Source organism: Sprattus sprattus, assembly GCF_963457725.1.
Source record: "Sprattus sprattus genome assembly, chromosome: 9".
NCBI lineage: Eukaryota > Metazoa > Chordata > Actinopteri > Clupeiformes > Clupeidae > Sprattus > Sprattus sprattus.
Genome location: NC_137928.1, coordinates 29,719,326 through 29,741,034, shown reverse-complemented (window position 1 = coordinate 29,741,034; position 21,709 = coordinate 29,719,326). Strand labels below are relative to the sequence as shown.

Sequence of the window (21,709 nt, the reverse complement as noted above, 5' to 3'; positions counted from 1 at the left end):
GGGCAGATGAAATCTCGTTCACACATCAAAATAGAAATCCCTTCAAGGGTGCTCATGTGTTAGAAAGGAGTCTAGTCCTACCTGCATGGGGTAACACCTCAGCACCAGCATGTCCACACTGCCCACCACACCCCCATCACTGAACAAGGTGCCCAGCGGGAGCTGGAACGGCCGTGGGTCACGGTGGTAACCAAGCCGGGCGTCCCACCGTGCTGGTCTGGTGCTGTTAGCGGAAATCTAAAGCCATCCAGGAGCAAGAGACAACCGTCAGTAATCAGTATAACAAACTGTTGACAATTCTAGTGATATTACGTGTTAACTTTACTCATTTTATTAATGCGCTCTATGGTTTTCAGTCCTTACATCAATCTTTCCACCCTATGATCATGTGACTGAGAGGGGGATGATCTGGGCAGTCTAATCTGTTGGTGATGTTTGCTCACCTTCAGCATCAAAGACTCAGGGGCCTCCAGAGGAGGGCAGGCATCCTGAGAGCCCACCAGCTCAGCTCCATGGGTCACCAGCTTGTCCCCCACACTCAAGCGGCCCCTCTGCAGCAGGGCGGTAAGGGGAGGGTCTAGCAGGGCCCTGAGTGCATACCAGCCATCCGTCAGCCACAGGGCAGCTACCGGCCCCTCAGTCTTGCAGGTTGTCCCAGAGGTCTCCACACCACACACACACAGGACCAATGTCTTAGCTGGAGTGTCATCCCTCTCTGTGATCCTCCTCAGGGCTGATCTCTGGCTCTTGTCAACCTCCACATCATACCTGATAAACCAGGTACAGTCAACACCTCATAGCTGACCAGGTTCTCTGTGCTACTGTGTAGAAACAGAAGTTGTACCTGTACTTAAGCTGCAGTAGCACCTGCTCTGGAGTGAGGCAGAGGCCACCCAGCTCCTGGGGAAAGGATCTCTCCATGGAGGCCCTCTTCCACACGATCCAGCGGTAGTGGTTATACACCCATTCCTCACTGATCAGCCCGGGGTCAACACCAGGACTATCACACAGTGCTCTGGGTAGAAAGGAGTTTCACAGAACAGATGAGACTGCAGACCTGCAACTAAATTGATGAAAGGTTTAAGAATCTTCTTAGTTAACAATCCCCTAATGGTTGCAACATTGGATGAGTTCTGAACTCTTTGAACTTCTGCTGAGTGTTTCCACTGAAATACTTAATATGAGAAGCCATTGAGCTTGTTCTGGTGTCTTCTCTGAGTCAACCACATATTTGTGGGAATATCTGAGTGCTACCTGTAGAACTGCTCCTTTCCCAGCATTCCTCTGTGGTCTGGGATGAGCCAGCCTCCGTCAGCCAGCTGAACTCCACCAGCCTGGCTGAGTGCCTCTGACTTGAAGAAGTGCTCCCACAGGAACTGGAAGGACTTAGCACTGCCACTGCTGACCTGACACACCTCAGAGGGCACTCCATTCACATACAACTGATGGAGAAAACACCAGGAAGCACTCTATAAATGTACAACTCAAGTACAGCAACAACAAATCATTTGCAGTAATGCACTTCAAACAGACATCAAATCTGATCCCTACCCATTTCTCTGGGTGTCGTCTTGGGCACTTGTATCCCACAGTGGCTCGGAGGGAGACTCTGGCAATGCCAGACGTCTTTGCGAGGAAGAGGCTTCCTGGGAGAGGTCTGATTGTCTGCCGTTTCTTCTTTCTGATCCTCATGTCCTGCATATCTCTGGCCAGCAGTATGCACCGTAAGGCTTCCTCTGAAGCAGGGGAAATAGAACAAGTTTCTCTCTGCTGCAATACTATACACACAAGAACAGATACGTTTCAAACTTAGATTCAGAGTAAGTCCAAAAGAAAGCTAGGCCTAGGGGGAAAAAAAAGTGTGTTTCCTGTTTCAACCCTGAAAAAATTAGGGTAGGTAGGTAGGGATTATTGAATTCAATTCAATTCAATTTTATTTGTATAGCGCCATAACAATACAATTGCCTCTAGGCGCTTAACAGAGCCCAGAGCCTAAACCCCCTTAGTGCATGCACAATGGCAACAGGGGCAAGGAAAAACTTCCTGTTAGGCAGGAAGAAACCTTAGGCAGAACCACGGCACATAAGGGGGGACCCATCTGCTTGAGGTCGGCCGGGTGGAGACAGGAAGGTGGGAAGGGGGGAAGGGGGAGGGTTGTGTGGCAGAAGGGGAAAGGAAGCAACAGGGGTTATACACAGTCAGCATTTGGTCGCTGTACAAAGTAAGTATAGAGACATCCGGTGGTAAACACATGATACAGGCAAGACCAGATTACTGTACCAATAGGGTTACTGTTACATTATCATTACATTTTTTTTTTTTTTTTTTTTTTTTACAATTGTGACGGACCGAGCCACCGGTAACCGTCTATCCGTGGGTATGGCCACAAGCTCAGAGTTAACTCATGAATTCCATTCCATCAGGGATTCACAAATCTCACAAAGAACATAATTCTGTTAAGCCTCTAAAGCAGTGGTCCCCAAACTGTTAGGGCCCAAGATCACCGACCTTTGCCTTGGTGAAGGCAAGATCTACCTATTGAGGCGTTGAGAGAAAAAGACTGTTCAGACTCTAAACCGCACTTACAGCTTATCCTTGTATTGGGCCAAGTTGTAATTGAATTAAATCAAACACTTAGGTCCAGCTTTCAAATTGATGTGACCAAGAACACATTTAACCAGGGGTTCTCAATTATATCAATTGTCAATCCATCTCAAACTATAATTTTTCCAAATGATTTCCACAGCCCATATAGAACCACAGACAGCAATTATTTTATTAGTTTAACACTGAAACTGTGTCAGATTTCATCTTCATATCCAATTTGAAATCTCTATCTGTCTGCAATACTGCTCATGGCCACTACGCAACTTCGGCGCTCTCAGACTTGCCATGCGTACACAGTAATAGAAAGCACACGCAGCATCTACTGTTTGGGCAAACCTGGATACAGGGCTGTTAACGATGTGTTTTTCGCCTGGAAGTCTCTAGAAATCTGGCACCTTATTCAATTTCAAGGGGGTTTTTTTGGGAGATCGACAGGGAAACGCGGCCCACCCTAAAAAAAAGTCTAGGGTCGGCAGTTTTTTTTAGGGTCGGTCGGGAAACAGGAAACACAACATATTTTTTCCTAGGCCCTACTAATCATTCTGTAAAATGGAAGTTAAGTTCTTAGATTTAGCATTCCTAAGGTTACCTGAAGGGGTAGGTGATTTAAGAACTGAAGGGGTAGGTGATTTAAGACCTGCAGTGGGTACGTCTTTGTTTGGTGCCTCATGATTGAGGGCATGCTCATCACTGTGGTTGAAATCCTCCCTATCTTCGCATGGAAGAATCCTGCCATGGCTTGGGTCCGGAGGGGCGAAGTTGTCCTGAATGACAACCTCAGCTTGAGGGCAAGTCTTTTTAATAACAGGAACAAACCCACTGCATTTAGCATGCACCTCAGTGTGGCCTACAGACTCAGCTGCCGGGTGAAATGGGCTTTTGCTGTCATTTACTTTTGATTTGAACGGTGGCACAAAAACACTGGGTGCTCTATGGTCTACTGATCCATCCCCTTTCTGTCGTTCAGGATTAGTCTGTTTTCTAAAAGGGGGCACAAACATGGGCACCCTTTCCCCAAACTGTTTGGCACAGGATGACTCAGGAGTGGTCAGCTCTTGCTCATCATGTATCCTCTTTGGTGCCACAGTAGTCCTAAGCCAACACAGACAACAATGCCAATTGAGTTCCCTTTAAAGTATTTGGCAGATGCAACAAAGAGAAATTTAGCATTATGCATAACAAAAGAAAATGCAGGTACCAATATTAAATAAAGTCTCACAATAAAGAATACTTATATGTAGTGAGTTCCATTGAAATAAATCCTACCTATGTGGTTGAGTGATATTTGGCTGTAGTAGCACATTGCATCTTACCGTCCTATCACTCAAAACACCTGAAAAGAAATTTCATAGATGTGATTAAGGATGAGGCTATAGAAACAGGAAATAAGTGTTACAATGACAGCCAACTACTGAAATGTGTATCTTACCATTAGGGGAGCTTTTCAAGGGTACAAGAAGAGGTCTCTTTGATGACTTGTCAGGCTCTGCTAGAAGACGTCTTTTTAAAGGTGGCTGATCTGAACGTCATAAAAAATATGTCGCAATCATGACTTCACGCATCTTTTTTTTTTGTCTGCTTGTATTTATGGAACACTTAAAATGGCTTTGATGAAATAAAAAAAAAACACATTTTTAAAATCTTCAAAACCTACTCATACCTTTGGAGTCGTCATTTTCCAAACCTCGTTTCCCACTCCATCTTTTTTCCACCTGTGGATTTACTTGACTTGCGCCTAAAGTTACATGGAGAGCATCATCATGAATCTCCTCATCCTCCAGTAAGGCCTTGGCGCAAGCCATAGCTTCCTGTTCGAAGTATCTTTCCTGGGTGGCGGTGCAACTGCTCAGACTGTCTGACTGAAAGCTCAACCCAGAGGAGTCTCTCTTAGTGTGTCCTGACAGGAAGGAACTGTTGCACTGGTTCCTCTTAGGGTCCTGAAGTGTGTCCAGACACAATTTGCCGCTGGAACTGCCGGTCTTTCCTTGTTTAAAGTCAGTATTTCTTTCAGGGAGTGTATCATCAACACATTGCTCTAACTGCTTACATGCTTCCTTCAAAGCTTTCTTTGACACAGAGACACCTTTACCACTTGCTGTGCTAAATCCAAAACTTGTGCTTGAGTGTTCTCCATGTTTTGTGTCTCCATTTTGGGCAGTCTCTTTTGTGATGTTAAGACAACTTCTAACGTCGTTTGCCTCAGGATCAGTATGACAGTTGTTCTTTGTGCTTCTTCCACAATTGACAGCAGGGATTCTTTTCATTATTTCCAATGGCACTTCACTGCAATCGTCAAATATAGCATGTGCAGCTTTAAGTGACTTTGCAGATATGGACAAACCTTTGCCACTTGCTGTGTGAAAACCCAGACTTGTGTCCTGCCGACATATTTGTTTTTCATGCTGCAGTGCAACACCCATTATGGGCTCTGAGTCTTCTGGCTTTGGGCCTTCATCGAACAGGAGCTTGGCATGTTGGACAGCAGTGTTGGACACAGAAACAAGTTTGCCACTTGCCGTGCTGAACCCACAATGGTTGACTCTTGGGTTACAGAGTGAATGCTCACTGATATTCATGGCTCCAGTTTCAGTCATCAAGTCCTCAGATTTAATACCAGGGGGACTGACAGCATAATTTTTCTCTGAACTATTTTTGTGGGCATTGTCAGTTTTGATCCAGTTTGTTTCTGATGATGTATCACAGTCAGTTAATAATGCTTTTGCAGCTTGAACGGACGCAGCTGAAATAGATATTCCGCTGGAACTGCCGGTCATTCCTGGTTTAAAGTCAGTATTTCTTTCAGGGAGTGAATCATCAACACATTGCTCTAACTGCTTACATGCTTCCTTCAAAGCTTTCTTTGACACAGACACACCTTTACCACTTGCTGGGCTAAATCCAGAACTTGTGCTTGAGTGTTCTCCATGTTTTGTGTCTCCATTTTGGGCAGTCTCTGTTGTGATGTTAAGACAACTTCCAACGTTGTATGCCTCAGGACAGTTGTTCTCTGTGCTTCTTCTACAATTGAAAGCAGGGATTCTTTTCAGTATTTCCAATGGCACTTCACTGCAATCATCAAATATAGAATGTGCCGCTTTAAGTGACTTTGCAGATATGGACAAACCTTTGCCACTTGCTGTGTGAAAACCCAGACTTGTGTCCTGCCGACATATTTGTTTTTCATGCTGCAGTGCAACACCCATTATGGGATCTGAGTCTTCTGGCTTTGGGCCTTCATCGAACAGGAGCTTGGCATGTTGGACAGCAGTGTTGGACACAGAAACAAGTTTGCCACTTGCCGTGCTGAACCCACACTGGTTGACTCTTGGGTTACAGAGTGAATGCTCACTGATATTCATGGCTCCAGTTTCAGTCATCAAGTCCTCAGATTTAATACCACGGGGACTGACAGCATCCTTTTTCTCTGACCTATTTTTGTGGGCATTGTCAGTTTTGATCCAGTTTGTTTCTGATGATGTATCACAGTCAGTTAATAATGCTTTTGCAGCTTGAACAGACTCAGCTGAAATAGATATTCCTTTACCACTTGCTGTGCTGAAACCAAAACTGTGTTGCCCACAGTGTCTTTGCACTGGCGGAAGTTCCACTGTGCAACCATTCACATGTTCTTGGCCTTGTGGTTGTGCACATTCATCAAAAAGCGTCTTTGCTTTCTGAAGAGCAGTACTCGATACAGACATACGTTTCCCACTCGCTGTACCAAATCCAAAGCTTTTTCCTGAATCACTGTGGCCTGTTCCCGTGAGGCTACGGTGTTGCATTTTTTCTGGCTTATCACAATCTCTGAACAAAGCCATAGCCTCCTGAGTATGTTTTCCAGAAACTGACATGATACCTCTATCTGTGTAAAAAACTGAATTTTTAGTAACTGGAGAAGTTTTTACCGAAGACTTCGTAAAATCAGACTCACCATGGCCATTCTCTGGAATGTCACTCAAAATATTCCTCGCTTTTGACAGCACTTCTTCAGACACAAACACAGATTTACCCCCAGCAGTTCTGAAACCAGTGTTTCTTTTGTCTGGATCACAACCCATCAAATTAGATTCCAATGGAGTGTCTGGTTTTGCTTCTATGCAGTTTGAATTCACGGCATATCCAGCACAGTCTCTTAAAGTCACTGCTTCCTGCTGGGCCTTGCTTGAAACACACACAACGTCCTTACTAACAGGTTTCATCTCGGCATTCAAAGTCACTGTATTTGTATTGTGTGCGTTAGATACACACTCATATGATTGACTATCCATATCCAGATTCCCAGCCTTTTGTGAGTCCTCGACAGATACAGAAACCATCTGACCACATGATGGCCCACCACTAAAAGCTTTGAGTGAACTTCCTGTAATGTTTGTTTTCAGCCTGTGAGAGGTGCCAACACCACAACCTGTAGACGCCTCCTGTGCCGACTGAGTTCCACTCAACCTTGTCTCATCATCATGTGTTGTGTCATTTAAACAACCTATGGACTCAGCCCCACATTCTGTGTCATCAGACTCAGTATCGTGACTCAGAAGTGCCTTTGCCTGGAGTAATGCCGTTTCAGACACATGCACCTTCCTGCCTCCCGCGGTTTTGAATCCACAGAAGCTTTCCTCTGAACAAGAACCAGCTGAATTGAGTGTTACACTGAAGTTCATCTTCACTATAGTTTTACCAATAATATCTTCATCCTCAGACAGCCTAGTTCTACTGAAGACAGATTTGGGGGTTTTCTTGATGAGAGAACCAGTGTCAGAGCTACACTTGTCCAATGATGGCTCAGTACTTGAGCTGCCAGGGAGCTCTGGATTCCTGATTTTGTGACTTATATCTAAATCATCAGAATAGCCCAGTTCAGGTATTAGATTTTCCACAGAAGCGTTTAAATCTACAGAAACTTGTGGGTTTTCTGATTGTGATGACATTTCACCTCCTGACATATTTTCAACCTTGACATGTAAAGCTTTGTTTAATTTAACACTACCTTTCTGTACAGGCATATGATGTTCTACGTCAGTGCTAAAACTATCATCAAAGTTGATGCCCGTCAGAATATCTTGGTCCCATTCTTTACCCCCAGTCTGCTGAGCTGATTCTGGGGGTTTGCTGGAGTTCACTCTGGCCTGTGTGAACTCACACTGGCTGTTTGCGTCCTCCAACAGGCTGCAGAGCTCGGACACATCTGCTCTTTGTGATGCTGTTAAGGAGGAACAAGCATCTGCTGGTGGGGATATGCTCGTCACATCCAGTACTGACTTCAGGTCTTGTGCTTTTCCAACAGCCTCCTTTAACTGGACTCCAGTGAGATTGTCTATTGCGGATTCATCTTCTAATTCCTTGAACATTTTCTTGGCTTTCCAGACACTCAATGAAGAAACACTAAAACTTCTGTCTGCAGCAGTTCTGAAACCAGACACATCCGCAGGGGACTGGGGAGTACTGCTCTGCTGGCATGTGGTGTTCTGCTGCCTTGAGCTGAGATGGCTCCTCTTTCTACCGTCCTGAGTGTCTTTAGTGTTGTCTTTGCTGGGTAGGGCAGTAGAGTCAGTAATGTCAGATTCTGCAAATTCATCCAGTAAGGCCTTTGCCCTCTCTATGGCCTCCTGGGGAAAGGATATAATCTTGTCACTGGCTGTTTTGAAACCATTGATGTGGTCTATCTCTTGCTTGCACAGCGGTTGGGCTCTAGCATCCCAATTCATCTCTGGACCAGATGGAGTGGAGGAGCTCTGGCACGGCAGCACCTCCTCACGTCTGACAGGTGATCTGCTTTGGACAATAACCTCCTCACGTCTGCCAGGTGATCTGCTTCGGACAACAACCTCCTCAGGTCTCACAGGTGCTCTGCTCTGGATGACAACCTCTTGACTAAAATCCTCTGCAAATGCCTTGCACAGCTGTGTCATGTCAACAACTTTTTCAAAAGTGCTAGAAGGAACAACCTGACTTCTGCTTCTATGAACTTCTTGACACTGTCCTCCTGTTTGCTGTTTTGTTCTTTCAGAGGATTGTCCACTTTCAAGTGTGTCTGAAAAAAAAAGCAGCTTTATGTTACAAAAATACACAAGAAATACAAACAGTAAAATAAATGGTCTTTCTTTACCAAATTAAAATGTTTACCAGGGCATGGCATTGTAGGAGACTGATGAAGTGGTTTGTAGAACCGCCTCCTGACATCTTGCCTTGAAGATGCTGAGTCTCCTACAGGGTACATAAACTTCTTGGGTTTCCTAGACAAGGACGGTGCAGATATGGCATCCAGTGGTGCATCCAGCTGTAATTCTGACTGGGATTTCTGCCCATCAGTAACACACGCTACAGATGTCTGCTGGTGACACTGAGTGGCATAGTCGTGTTCACAATGCTGGTTAGTGAGGGATGGCTCAACTGAGCACGAGCCTGACATCTCAGACAAGCTTAATGGAGTCCACTGTGTCGTTTCACAGTTTCTGTTCTTCAAGGGACTGCTAATCTTATCTTGCCTGGTGGCATCACTATAGGGCTCGTCTGACTGTGTGCCTCCACCCCGCTCTCTGGTCTTGGCCTTCCTGCTGGTGAAGAAGAAGGACAGGATCTCCTCAGTCCCATCAAGAACACTCTCTACGGTGGTGTGCAATTCTCCATCCTCTAGAACAATAAGAATAACAACAACAAAAACAATAATATTAACAACACAATGACACCAGATTTTTCAGTGCACCTATCTGTAAATCTCAAAGTAAGATATGTTAATCCACATTGCCCAGTGTGGTCATCTCTAATTCACAGGGGTGCTGTGAGATAATTGATCTGACTTGTTTGGTTTGGGGATGTCGTCTGTCTTTGGCATGCATACAGTTTGCTACTTCTCACAACAAGCATTTGTCAGCAACTATCTAGCCTGCAAAGAACTTCTTAATAAGAAGCTTTCTATTGAGTAAAATACAGTGATGGGCAAGCTACTTGATATGTGTAGTGAGCTAAGCTACAAGCTACTCTACAATAAATTCAGCTTCACTACACAGAAGCTACCCCTCATGAAAATGTAGCAAGCTAAGTTACAAAAACCTGTCAAAACTTTTCAGTTAAACAAGCCAAGTCAATGCATTTTTAGTGATCAACACAACTGTCAGTCAGATATAGGCTTAAATATGCTTAGATTTATTAATTGAACAATAACCCAACACAGGGAACTCATGTCCACAGTGAAACTGAACAGTCCGGGCAGTAAGCTCCACGATCTGGCTGTGCAGGGTAATAATGTGCGTAAGGCAGGTGGGTGTACGACTGTCAGAGCAGGGACCAACAGGCGGTGTCTTTAGAAGCAGTAGAGTGCAGGTCCACCGTTAGCGTGTGGGTTGTCCGCCCTTTGCTGCTGGTAACCTGTGGCTTAAAAGTACTCCACTCGCATGGTTAGCTAATGACTAGCAGAGATTTTCCCTGCCTTACAGCTGCAGCTAGTTTGCCAAACTACCACCCGGCTATTGTTTACCTTTTATGTTCAGTGGGCCACGGTATTAGTGCTCCCCTAAGACCCTAATTCCCGGCCGTGTTGGTTCCTCCCCCATTGAATGTCACCCCGTGACACACATAAACATCCTGTCTTCTTAATTTGTGTGTGTTTGATGGCTGCAGGGAAGCGAAATGTGCAGGAGAAAATAGCTTTCGAGGACGCTACTTCCCTACTTGATCAGTAAAAGAGCTTAGCTACTGAAAAGTTACTTGGTTTTATAAATAGCGACGCTACCGCCAAGCTACTGGCAAATGTAGTTAAGCTAGTAGCGTCGCTGCCCATCACTGGTAAAATATATACTTTCAGAATGTCAGGGGTATAATGGTGCAGTCTCACGGTTAATTAATGAATATGCGTGTTTGATACAGTAGAAAAATCACAGGCTTATTTCCTCCATTCAAGGCCAAGCACGATATCTGAACTCGTAGGATGCTGCGACTTGCTTGTCCAGCATCCTACTTGCTTGTATCCCTCGTTGAGGTACAATGAATTGTGATCATTGCACACTGCATTGTGGAGGACACGTGTATATCGAAAAACTACATTTGCAAAAAGGAGACGGACATCGCGGGTAGGGCTGAACGATTTGGGAAAATAATCTAATTGCGATTTCCCCCCCCAAATATTGCGATTTTTTTTCTTCATTTTATCCTCTTTTTTCCCAGCAAAACGTAATGAATGATTTAAATATGACCAACACAATATTAGACACATTTAGTGTAAAATATTCTTTCTCACATTTTACATTTTTATTTAACTGAAATCGGCTTTGCCACTGTGCATTTAAGTAATTTAAACAAAGTCATTGTAAGTATAAGCTATAGGCATGCACTTTTTAAAATGGCATTACGCAGTAATTGTACTTCAGGGTAAGGGTTAGGATAAGCAGTTTTACCTTAGAATAACAGCTTTAAAAAAATTGGGGCGCTATAATGACTTTTAATATGGAGAATCGTCTCGAATCAGCATAAGTAATTAATCAATTAATTAACGCCGGCAATTATTTTATCGCGCGTTAACACAGGTTTTATTATTTATTTTATTATTGTAAAAGTCTGTTGCCTACAGGCTTTTATTTTGTAAAAGTCTGCTGCTGACTGCTGCGCAACTGGAAAGGAAAAGAATGGGCGGATAAACAAACCTGGCGAAGGGCATAGACATATATACTTGAATAGCTGACCACACGCAAGTTACAAAGATAAACGAAAGCTAAACATCTCGAAATAATGTGGCGATTCATTGCCTGTGCATCACCTCCAGCAAAGGTTAAGGTCAGTGGGCGTTAACCGGTCAGCTGTTAGCTAGAATCTAGAAGTTCGTTGTCTCTGAATGATGTTAGCAGCAGCTAAGCAGCTGGCTATCCTAGCCTGTCACCCTGGCCTACTACATCAGGATGACAAGAAAATCAACTATCGAAAATATGATTTTGTATCCACTATTGTTGTGCAATGCTATCCCCTGTCCTACCGGCTCCAGATAAGTTAAGATAACTCATTTTAACGTGCTAGCTATCGCTAGCTAGCATGGGGAGTTGCCATTAACTAGCAAGCTACAAACGTCAGCCAACAATGCAAAATCAAAAGAGATATGGCATAAAAACATTGTCATTACCAGGCTGTTTAGTTACATTACAGGGAAACCAGCCATCAAGTACATGGACGTTTTTGTTTTATTTTTTTCGAGCCCTGCATGTATACATACTAGCCTGACGATGTCATACTCATAATTCTAGTCAGAATATGAGTCTGAGTCTGCTCCATTGAGCTGTGATTATTATGGGGCGTGTTTCAACGAACCAGGAAAGAAAATGCCTCTTCGCTCAATTGGATACCTAGAACTAATCAGAGCAACGTAGTATGACCATCTGATACATTAAACTTTTACCAGATCCCGTAGGAAGGACGGCAAAAACATATTTTCGATCGACAAATGCCTTAATCGCGTTTCTCTGTTCCTCTTTCCAAATGAATGCGCCGTCAATATCTGTGAGATATGCTTGATCACGTTATACTATACGTTTAGCAGCGAGGCTAGCTAGCTCCTGTGTGTTTCAATGGATTTTTGGTTTAAGCGTTAGCAATAACCTAAAAATAATGGTCTAGAGAGCTTTAGTTAAGACCAACAATATTCTGCAACATTCGTGTTGCACATACACAACTAACCGAGTCAATTTAGACATTAAAAAAGTCGTGTAGATAGCTTCATTCACATAAAATATTCACCACTAACAGGCTCACGAGACGGCGCCATCTTTGTTGGATTTCGAATCTACCGCTTGATCATCTGTCCATCATCGTGAAGCCCGCCCTGGCACTTTGATTGGCTGTACTGTTTTCGACCAGGAAAAATGTCTCCCCAGCGGTCGCAGAGCCAGACTGAACTTCCCAACCAATTTTTTTTGTGGTCGGGGTTCAGGCTGGTATCCAGGCTATATACATACATGTGATAATAGCAAATCATTCAATGAAAAAAACAGTGGAGCGAGGCTTCGGCAGACTAAGTACGGCACAGTAACTGCCAGCAGTGAACTTTTTGGTGCTTCACTACACTCTAACATTAATGCCCTGGCAGTGGCAATAAGCTTTAGTTTTGTATTTGTTTTGATAACATTGTTTAAGTTGAGAATTACACAAAGTATTTATTTTATTAAACTGCTTCTAAATAAAAATGCTGATGTTAAGTGTTTGCACAACAAATGTTAGGGCAGTATGTTCATATGGCAGAACATTTAAAATAAAAGTGCGCTATACACTGCTTTTGAATTGATTATTAGATTTTGCATATAGAAATGCGATTAATCGTGATTAATCAGGGAAATCATGCCATTAATCGCGATTAAAAATTGTAATCGTTGCCCAGCCCTAGTTTTTACCTATAACTACTGCCATTGACATACCAGGGTCCGTAGGCAAATTACTGTGTAATGTAGGTTTGCCTGAAGCCGCCCAGTTTTTATTGTCTGACAGTTGACAGTTGCTGACTAACTCATTTGTGATAGTGTCAAAGTAGGCACATTTGAAGAGATCTCGATAGTTTGAGACACTAGCATCTCGTTAGCGATTAGCAATTGATTTGTTATGCTGCTTTAAATACTGTGTGCAAATGTTGTTTTTTTTTATACCACGTTGTAATCGCAGACGTTGCGGTTAGAAAATCGCGTTTTACCATATCGCGATTTAATCGCAAATGCAATTAATCGTTCAGCCCTAATCGCGGGAGTACAGTCTTTTAACACAGAGGTAATTAGCAGTATATGATTTAAGACCTGAAAAAAACACTGCTCAGTTCAAAGTCACCTTTAGCCTTCTCAGTGGACAGCCTATCCTCTTGTGATGTTGGCAAGATGTCATCTTTGAAGATGGGAGGAAAAAGCTCCCGCACAAACTAAAAGAGAACAGAGGATAGTCTTCAAATTGTGTTACATGCAAGTAGTTATTTGGGCAATGCAGTGCCCTCCACAATTATTGGCACCCCTAGTGAAAACAGGCTATGAAAAAATATGTCTGCTGTTTATCCTCTTAGTCTTTCACTCGAAATATACACAAAAATCTTACCTTTTCATTGAAGTAAAATTATTAAAAGAAAAAAAAACATTGACATTAAATAAATATTTTTCCCCAAAACATGTGTGCCACAATTATTGGCACCCCTTAATGTAATGTTTTGTGCAGCCTCCATTTGCCAAGATAATAGCTCTGAGTCTTCTCCTATAATGCGTGATGAGGCTAGTGAACACATGGCACAGGATCTGAGACCATTCCTACATACAGTATCTCTTCAGATCCTTCAGAATCTGAGGTCAACGTTTGTAGACTTGGCTACAGCTCATCCCACAGATTTTCTATTGGGTTTAGGTCAGGGGACTGTGATGGCCATGGCAAAACATATATTCTGTGGTCGGTGAACCATTTTTGTGTTGATTTTGAGGTGTGCCTAGGATCATTGTCCTGCTGGAAGGTCCAACCACGGCCCATTTTAAGGCTTACTGGAGGGGGCTGTTGGGTTTTTTATTTAATATCTGCTGGTATTTGATGGAGTCCATGATACCATGTATCCTAACAAGATGTCCAGGGCCTTTGGAAGAAAAACAGCCCCACAACATCAAAGATCCGCCACCATACTTCACATTGGGTATGGGGTGCTTTTCTATATGGCTATCTTTCTGTTTACGCCAAACCCACCTTTGATGTTTGTTGCCAGAAAGCTTTATTTTGGTCTCATCTGACCATATAACTCGGTCCCATTGAAAGTCTGACTTACATTTGGCAAACTGTAGGCACTGTAGACATGTGGTGATGTAGGAGGCATCTGATGGTAGTTTTGGAGACTTTCTGATCCCAAGACTCAACTAACCTCTACAATTCTCCAGCTGTGATCCTTGGAGATTATTTTGCCAGTAGAACCATCCCCCTCACGGTGCGTTGGGTCAATGTACAGACACGTCCTCTTCCAGGCTGATTCTTAATATCTCCTTTCGCTTTAAACTTCTTAATTATTTCCATGATAGTGGAAATGGGTATTTTCAACTGTTTAGAGATTTTCTTGTGTCCATTTCTTGATTTGTGCAGCTCAACAACTTTTCGTCGCACATCGTCACTGTGTTATTTGGGTCTTTCCCATAGTGATGAATGACTAATGGGATTTGGCCTGTGTCACCTCATATTGGTACGCCAGTGGAACTGGAAGTCATGGTTGACCTCATAAGAGTTCCTTATCAAACAGGTGAACTTAAAACTGTTAAATATGACTGGAAATATACTTCAGTTAGCTTTTAATTAAAGATTTTTCTAGGGGTGCCAATAATTGTGGCACACATGTTTTGGGGGAAAATATTTATTTAATGTCAACAGTTTTTTTTTTCTTTCAATAATTTTACTTAAATGAAAAGGTAAGATATTTCTGAATATTTTGAGTGAAAAACCAAGAGGATTAACAGCAAAGACATATTTTTTTATAACCTGTTTAGCTCATATTCACTAGGGGTGCCAATATTTGTGGAGGGCACTGTATATACAGTGCTTTATCCTATGAAAGATGTTTTCAGCTTATAACAGGAGAGGCACTTTATTGAATTGGCAGTACTCTACCTGTATACTGTATCTACTCACTGCGGATACTATGCAAAGTCAATGCAAAGTATCTGTTTTGTAGTACCATTTGGCTATTCATAAACTCAAGAAAACAATCATTTGATTGAGGACCACTTCAGCAGCAACAACATACAGCAGGTGTGGCAAGGGGTCCAACACATCACCAACTACAGGTGCAGCAACCTAACTGCAGCCGACGGTGATGACACGCTGGCTGAGGGGCTAAACTGCTTCTTCACCCGCTTTGAGGTCAATACACTGGATGTGACCCCGCCACTTCCACTAGACCCCTGTAGCCACACCCTCACAGTGCAGGCACAGAAGGTAAATCCTGTTCTGCGGGCAGTGAACCCAAGAAAAGCTGCTGGACCAGACGGTGTGACTGGGAGGGTGCTAAGGGACTGTGCAGACCAACTGGATGGTGTGTTCACTAACATATTCAATCAGTCCCTATCCCAGTGCTTGATTCCACCCTGCCTGAAGTCCTCCACAATCATTCCTCTACCAAAAAGACCACTGCCAGCACCCCTAATGACTACCGACAAGTGGCACGGACACCTATCATCATAAAGTGTTTTGAGAAACTGGTCCAGAGTCACATCACTTTCACACATATCTGCTTCTGGATCAAAAATGTCCTGACAGACCGCTCCCAGAGGGTTAGAGTAGGATCCCATCTCTCCTCAGCTCTCAGCATCAGCACCGGCTCCCCACAGGGCTGCGTGTTGAGCCCCCCACTCTACACCATCTATATCCATGACTGCACCCCCACCCACCCGAGCAATGGCATCATTAAGTTTGCAGATGATACAACTGTGGTCGCGCTCATCTCAGGAGGAGATAAGACTGCATACAGGGAGGAGGTGCGAAGGCTGTCTACATGGTGGACCTTGAACAATTTTATCCTCAACAGCTCCAAGACAAAAGAGCTGTTAGTCGACTTTCGGAGGAAAAAATCGGACATGTAGCCTATTGTCATAAATGGGGAGCGAGTGGAGAGGGTATCGGACTTCAGCTTCCTGGGCACTCACATTGAGGAGGACTTTTCCTGGAAAAATAACACTACTGCACTGCTGAAAAGGGCACAACAGAGGCTGTATTTTCTGAGGTTACTCAGAAAGAATAAATTAAAACAGGAACTGTTAGTGTCCTTTTACTGCTGCTCTGTGGAGTCAGTGTTGAGCTATGGCATCTCGCTGTGGTTTTCCAGCTGCACGGCAGCAGAAAGAAAGGTACTCAAGAGGGTCATTAACACCGCACAAAAAGTCATTGGCTGCTCTCTTCCACCTCTTGAGGACATCATTAAAACACGCTGCCTCAGGAAAGCCCACAGCATCCTCAGAGACTCAACACACCCTGGTCACCACCTATTTGAACCGTTGTCCTCAGGGAGGCGCTTTCGGTCCATCAAAGCAAAAACAGAAAGGCTGAGAAACAGCTTCTATCCCAGAGCTATCATTGCACTAAACAATGCACAGAGGCAATGCACAAAACTGACCTATATTCGTGTCTCTGTTGTGTAATATGTCTTGTGTTTTTTTTTGTACTTGTTTTTACTTAAGCTGAGTATAGTGTAAATCTGTATAGTTTTTTTCTTTTCAAGTACTGAAGTCTGAGAGCTGCTACCTATATTTCATTGTACTTTTGCAATGACAAATAAATATATTCTATTCTATTCTATTCTATTAAGCAGTGTTTCATGTAGCTTTTAGTGAATGTGTCAAGCTCATGTAATAGCAATTAGCTAAACTACGGGTATTGGCTCACAACTGTATTGGTATTGGTATATGGTATAAAAATAAGGTATTGTTGACCACTGCTGAAGCCACTGACACTGACATATCAGCATCGATAGACACTGGTGTGACATTCATAAACTGTAATCATTATTTTAAATTTTATGATACTTACAACAACCCTTTCCTCAGTAGCCTTGCCTGTAGAGCTGGGTTCTTCTCTCTTAGCTACACCAAAGGAACAAGAGATGAGGAATTTAGCAAATTAAAAAGAAATCCTCAAAACTGTGTGTGTGCATATAGATATACACAAATACATATATTCTTACATAAAATGAAGGTGGGCGTCATAGATGAAGGGGTGTTCAAAGAACTGCTCCAGGACAGGTCAGGATTGATCTGGGCACCCAGGCTTTCCGAAATCCGCTGAACAACCTTCGACTTCATATCAACATGCAAAACACAAACAGAGTTCAGGCATTCAAGAGAGCAATGCAACATGATGTATTATATATGGAAAACATTGATGATTTCTTTACCGAAAATCTTTTAGGTGTGTCCTCTGGGTCTGCAAACATACACAAAACAGGATCATGAATAAACTACATAATGTTGTATATTTTTTATATATTATGCCAAAAGTAAATACAACTCCTTACAGAAACTACAGGGAGACATCTAAGCTTACCACTGACTATTTTTGGCCCTGCACTGTTTTGGTGTTTGAAAGGCCCACTGTATGATAAGCAGAGAGACAAAAATGACCGTTACAATTTGAAGAATGTCAACATTAATTTGTTTCTTTGGCGATCAATTCACACATACCTCTCTTTTGCTGACCCAAATAGGTATGAGCTAGACTCAGTGAAGATCTGTCCAGATGCAGGGGTTCCTGGGCTTTGCTTGGGTGTAGACGTCTGACTGCCCAGAAATATTTCAGCTTTAACTCCAGGGAGTTTAAAGGCGACGTCTTCATGGCATGATGGTCCTGACTCATCTTTTCTTGATGCTTTCGCAGTCAATTCCTCAAACCAGTTAGGGTTCAGGGGCCCCAAATCTACCATCACATTAAGAAAAAGTTTCATGAAGAAACGCAATAACTGTGTGATGATAGTGATGCTTGCAGAGAGCTGGCTTAGCCAAGGAGCTCTTACCCTTCTCGGTGTCATATGTGAACACTTCAAACATGCCGGTGCCCCGTTTTTGACTGCAGGTTTGTGTCTGTAAAATCGCAGTTTGACTGAAAATATAAAGTTAGATGTCTGTCAAAATTTTATTTTATAACGACAAACATTTATTTATATGTATTAATATGTTAAGTGGTATTTACACTAGCGTTCAAAAGAAAAAGAAAAGCATTTTTTTTCAAAGAAGATGACATTAAATTAATCAGAAATACACTCTATACATTGTTAAATTACATTGGTAAATTACTATTCTAAGTGGAAATATCTGGTTATTAATGAAATATCTACATAGGTGTATAGAGGCCCATTTCCAGCAACTATCACTCCAGTGTTTTAATGGTACATTGTGTTTGCTAATTGCCTTAGAAGACTCATGGATTACTAGAAAACCCTTGAAAACCCTTGTGCAATTATGTTAGCACAGCTGAAAACTGTTTTGCGGGTGAGAGAAGCTATAAAACTGGCCTTCATATGAGCTAATTGAGTATCTGGAGCATCACATTTGTGGGTTCGGTTATACTCTCAAAATGGCTCGAAAAAGATAACTTTCATGTGAAACTCCCCAGTCTATTCTTGTTCTTAGAAATGAAGGCTATTCCATGTGAGAAATTGTGAAGAAACTGAACTTTTCCTACAACAGTGTGTACAACTCTCTTCAGAGAACAGCAGAAACGTGCTCTAACCAGAGTAGAAAGAGAAGTGGGAGGCCAGATGCACAACTCAGCAAGAAGACAAGTATATTAGAGTGTCTAGTTTAAGAAATAGAAGCATCACAAATCGTCAACTGGCAGCTTTTTAAATGGTACCCGCAAAACGCCAGTGTGACCTTCTACAGTGAAGAGGCGGCTCTGGGATGCTGGCCGTATGGGCAGAGTGGCAAAGAAAAAGCTATATCTGAGACTGGCCAATAAAAAGAAAAGATTGATATGGGCAAAAGAACACAGACATTGGACAGAGGAACATTGGGAAAAAAAATGTCTGGACGAATTCTAAGTTTGAGGTGTTTGGATCATACAGAAGAACATTTGTGAGACGCAGAACAGGTGAAAAGATGCTGGAAGAGTGCCTGACGCCATCTGTTAAGCATGGTGGAGGTAATGTGATGGTCTGGGGCTGCTTTGGTGCTGGTAAAGTGGGAGATTTGTACAAGGTAAAAAGGATTTTAAATAAGGAAGGCTATCACTCCATTTTGCAACGCCATGCCATACCCTGTGGACAGCGTTTGATTGGAGCCAATTTCCTCCTACAACAGGACAATGACCCAAAGCGCACCTCCAAATTATGCAATAACTATATAAAAAGAAACAGGCAGCTCCTATGCTGTCTGTAATGGAGTGGCCAGCGCAGTCACCAGATCTCAACCCCATTGAGCTGTTGTGGGAGCAGCTTGGCCGTATGGTACGCAAGAAGTGCCCATCAAGCCAATCCAACTTCTGGGAGGTGCTTCAGGAAGCGTGGGGTGAAATTTCTACAGATTACCTCAACAAATTAACAGCTAGAATGCCAAAGATCTCCAATGCTGTAATTGCTGCAGATGGAGCCTTTTTTGACAAAAGCAAAGTTTTAAGAACAAAATTAATATTTCAAATAAAAATCATTATTTCCAACCTTGTCAATGTCTTGACTATATTTTCTATTTATTTTTTAACTCTTTTGATAAATACAAGTGAGAGTTTTCATGGAAAACATGAAATTGTCTGGGTGACCCCAAACTTTTGAATGGTAGTGTATATTTATTAATATCCTTAAAAGTGCTTCACAGAGGCAGCTAAATAAAACAGACAGTGATGAATTCATCCGGTTTTAAAAGATAACAGAAGAGGTAGACCATAAAAAAGCCAATACAGGTGGTATACCAATCAGGGGCGGACTGGGGGGAAAAAGTGGCACGGGAGTTACTGTCAGACCGGCCCTCTCAATACACGGCGCGCTGCCCACTAAGTACACGCCGCATTGCCCACTCAATGGATCGCACGTATAGACCACTCAGTGGCCTACTGGGAAAAATACCCATACACTTAACATTATTTTGGATGATAACAAAGAAATTGCATCATATATGCTTGTTTTTTAATAACATTTGGATCCACCAATTTGCCTGGATGGACACATGGAATAAAATGATACTGGCTATTGTAACACTCCAAGGTAGGTATAGGTTGCTAGATGAATAGATCAGATCCGATGGTTATCAGACATTGCCAAACAGGGCGGTACAAAATAAAATTCTAAAGTGCACATCTCAGGTCAACAAGGACTCAGCCTATAGTGCAGTCAAACCATGGCTTTATAATTTCTTTTTTTTTTTCAAGTTTGCTGTGAACATAGCAGTCAGGCCTCTTATTTGAAAAAAAAAAAAAAAAAACCAATGAATCGTAAAAGTAAGGTTACCAATAAAAGGTAAGCCTACTACTTTTTTTGCTTTCAGCCAGCTACTCAAACAGACAAGCCTGTTGCAGAATCATCAATCTAGATAACATATTAACATTGTTTATAATGTAAGTGTTGTGAAACGCAAGCTTTACTTGGCCAAGTCAACATCTCTAGATAACATATTACCAATCTAGATAACATATGAACATTGTTTATAATGTAAGTGTTGTGTGTAACACATTGATTTTAGCATACCAAACTAGCTGGTAAACTTATTTGACACCAGTTAATAGAAATGATAAGATTGGCCTATTTACAACTACCACCATGGATAGCTTGCTCATCGATTGTAAGCAAGTGACTACGGCTAACATGTTAAAATAGATAATCTCGATGTTGACAACAGCACCAGCTTGCTTATATTACCAGATCATAATGGTCTCAATTTATGTAGGCTAGCTGTAGGGAACGTTACCTCAGCTGTGAATAGCAAGCTAACATTTGGAAAGGTCAACAACGCCACATCTTACCTTATCACTGTCACCAGTCGGTGGTTTTCCAAATAAAATGTAGGCTAGAGTAATTGACATTTAATAACACCTACAACAAAAGTAGACTGACGGAAGAGATAGACAGAGGCAGCGACGGGCTGTGCCTCATCCGTGTTAGAAGAGCTAGCTAGGGCTGACTGCACACGTCACTACAGTTGCGTGGCTTGGCGGGGCGTGTTGCGTGTATGTATGCAAATCCAATTTTAAGTATCCTCTACCTCAATCGGCACAGCTGAGAACACTTCGGCTGTGTAAGAACCAATTTTCAGGTGTTCATTAATAAGGTGGAGAAATTTTCTTACGTCGAACTTCCGAAGTCAGTAAAACACATTCAAGAAGAGACTTTTAAAAACAAAAAATCGGAGTAGGAGTATAAAAGTCAGTCAGTGCTTTACTGTGGTTGTAGTTCTTAGAGAAAACAAGACTTATGTTGTCGTCAACGGCCAGAAACAAATTGTACCAATATGCGCTGGGAGTGGGCCGGTGTTTTGGGCCATCGGCCCACCGGGGATTTCCCCGGTATCCCCGATGGCCAGTCCGCCCCTGATACCAATCAAGTAAAAACATTTTTTGTTGTTTTATGCATTTTCTGTTTACGAGCTAGCGAGGTAGTTATCAATATGTGGTCTTGCTCCCTAGACACGTCAATATTACGTGGGGGGAAAGGTATATT

The 21,709-nt window shown here is 42.6% G+C and overlaps 1 protein-coding gene across 1 annotated transcript in view; it reads right to left on the bottom strand.

Annotated features, from left to right (window-relative positions):
- The window catches only part of brca2 (BRCA2 DNA repair associated), a gene marked incomplete at both ends in the record, with an annotated part of 31,101 nt that overhangs the window by 7,839 nt on the left and 1,553 nt on the right, over positions 1-21,709 (bottom strand). Inside the window, 18 exons of the mRNA XM_080845082.1 lie at positions 82-237; positions 444-768; positions 845-1,015; positions 1,255-1,442; positions 1,552-1,736; positions 3,197-3,699; positions 3,874-3,940; positions 4,037-4,126; positions 4,268-5,364; positions 6,127-8,635; positions 8,728-9,234; positions 13,396-13,483; positions 17,101-17,153; positions 17,255-17,366; positions 17,465-17,493; positions 17,614-17,660; positions 17,751-17,982; positions 18,080-18,165. Of these exons, the coding sequence (XP_080701208.1) occupies positions 82-237; positions 444-768; positions 845-1,015; positions 1,255-1,442; positions 1,552-1,736; positions 3,197-3,699; positions 3,874-3,940; positions 4,037-4,126; positions 4,268-5,364; positions 6,127-8,635; positions 8,728-9,234; positions 13,396-13,483; positions 17,101-17,153; positions 17,255-17,366; positions 17,465-17,493; positions 17,614-17,660; positions 17,751-17,982; positions 18,080-18,165 (6,445 nt within the window). The remainder of the gene's footprint in view (positions 1-81; positions 238-443; positions 769-844; positions 1,016-1,254; positions 1,443-1,551; positions 1,737-3,196; positions 3,700-3,873; positions 3,941-4,036; positions 4,127-4,267; positions 5,365-6,126; positions 8,636-8,727; positions 9,235-13,395; positions 13,484-17,100; positions 17,154-17,254; positions 17,367-17,464; positions 17,494-17,613; positions 17,661-17,750; positions 17,983-18,079; positions 18,166-21,709) is intronic.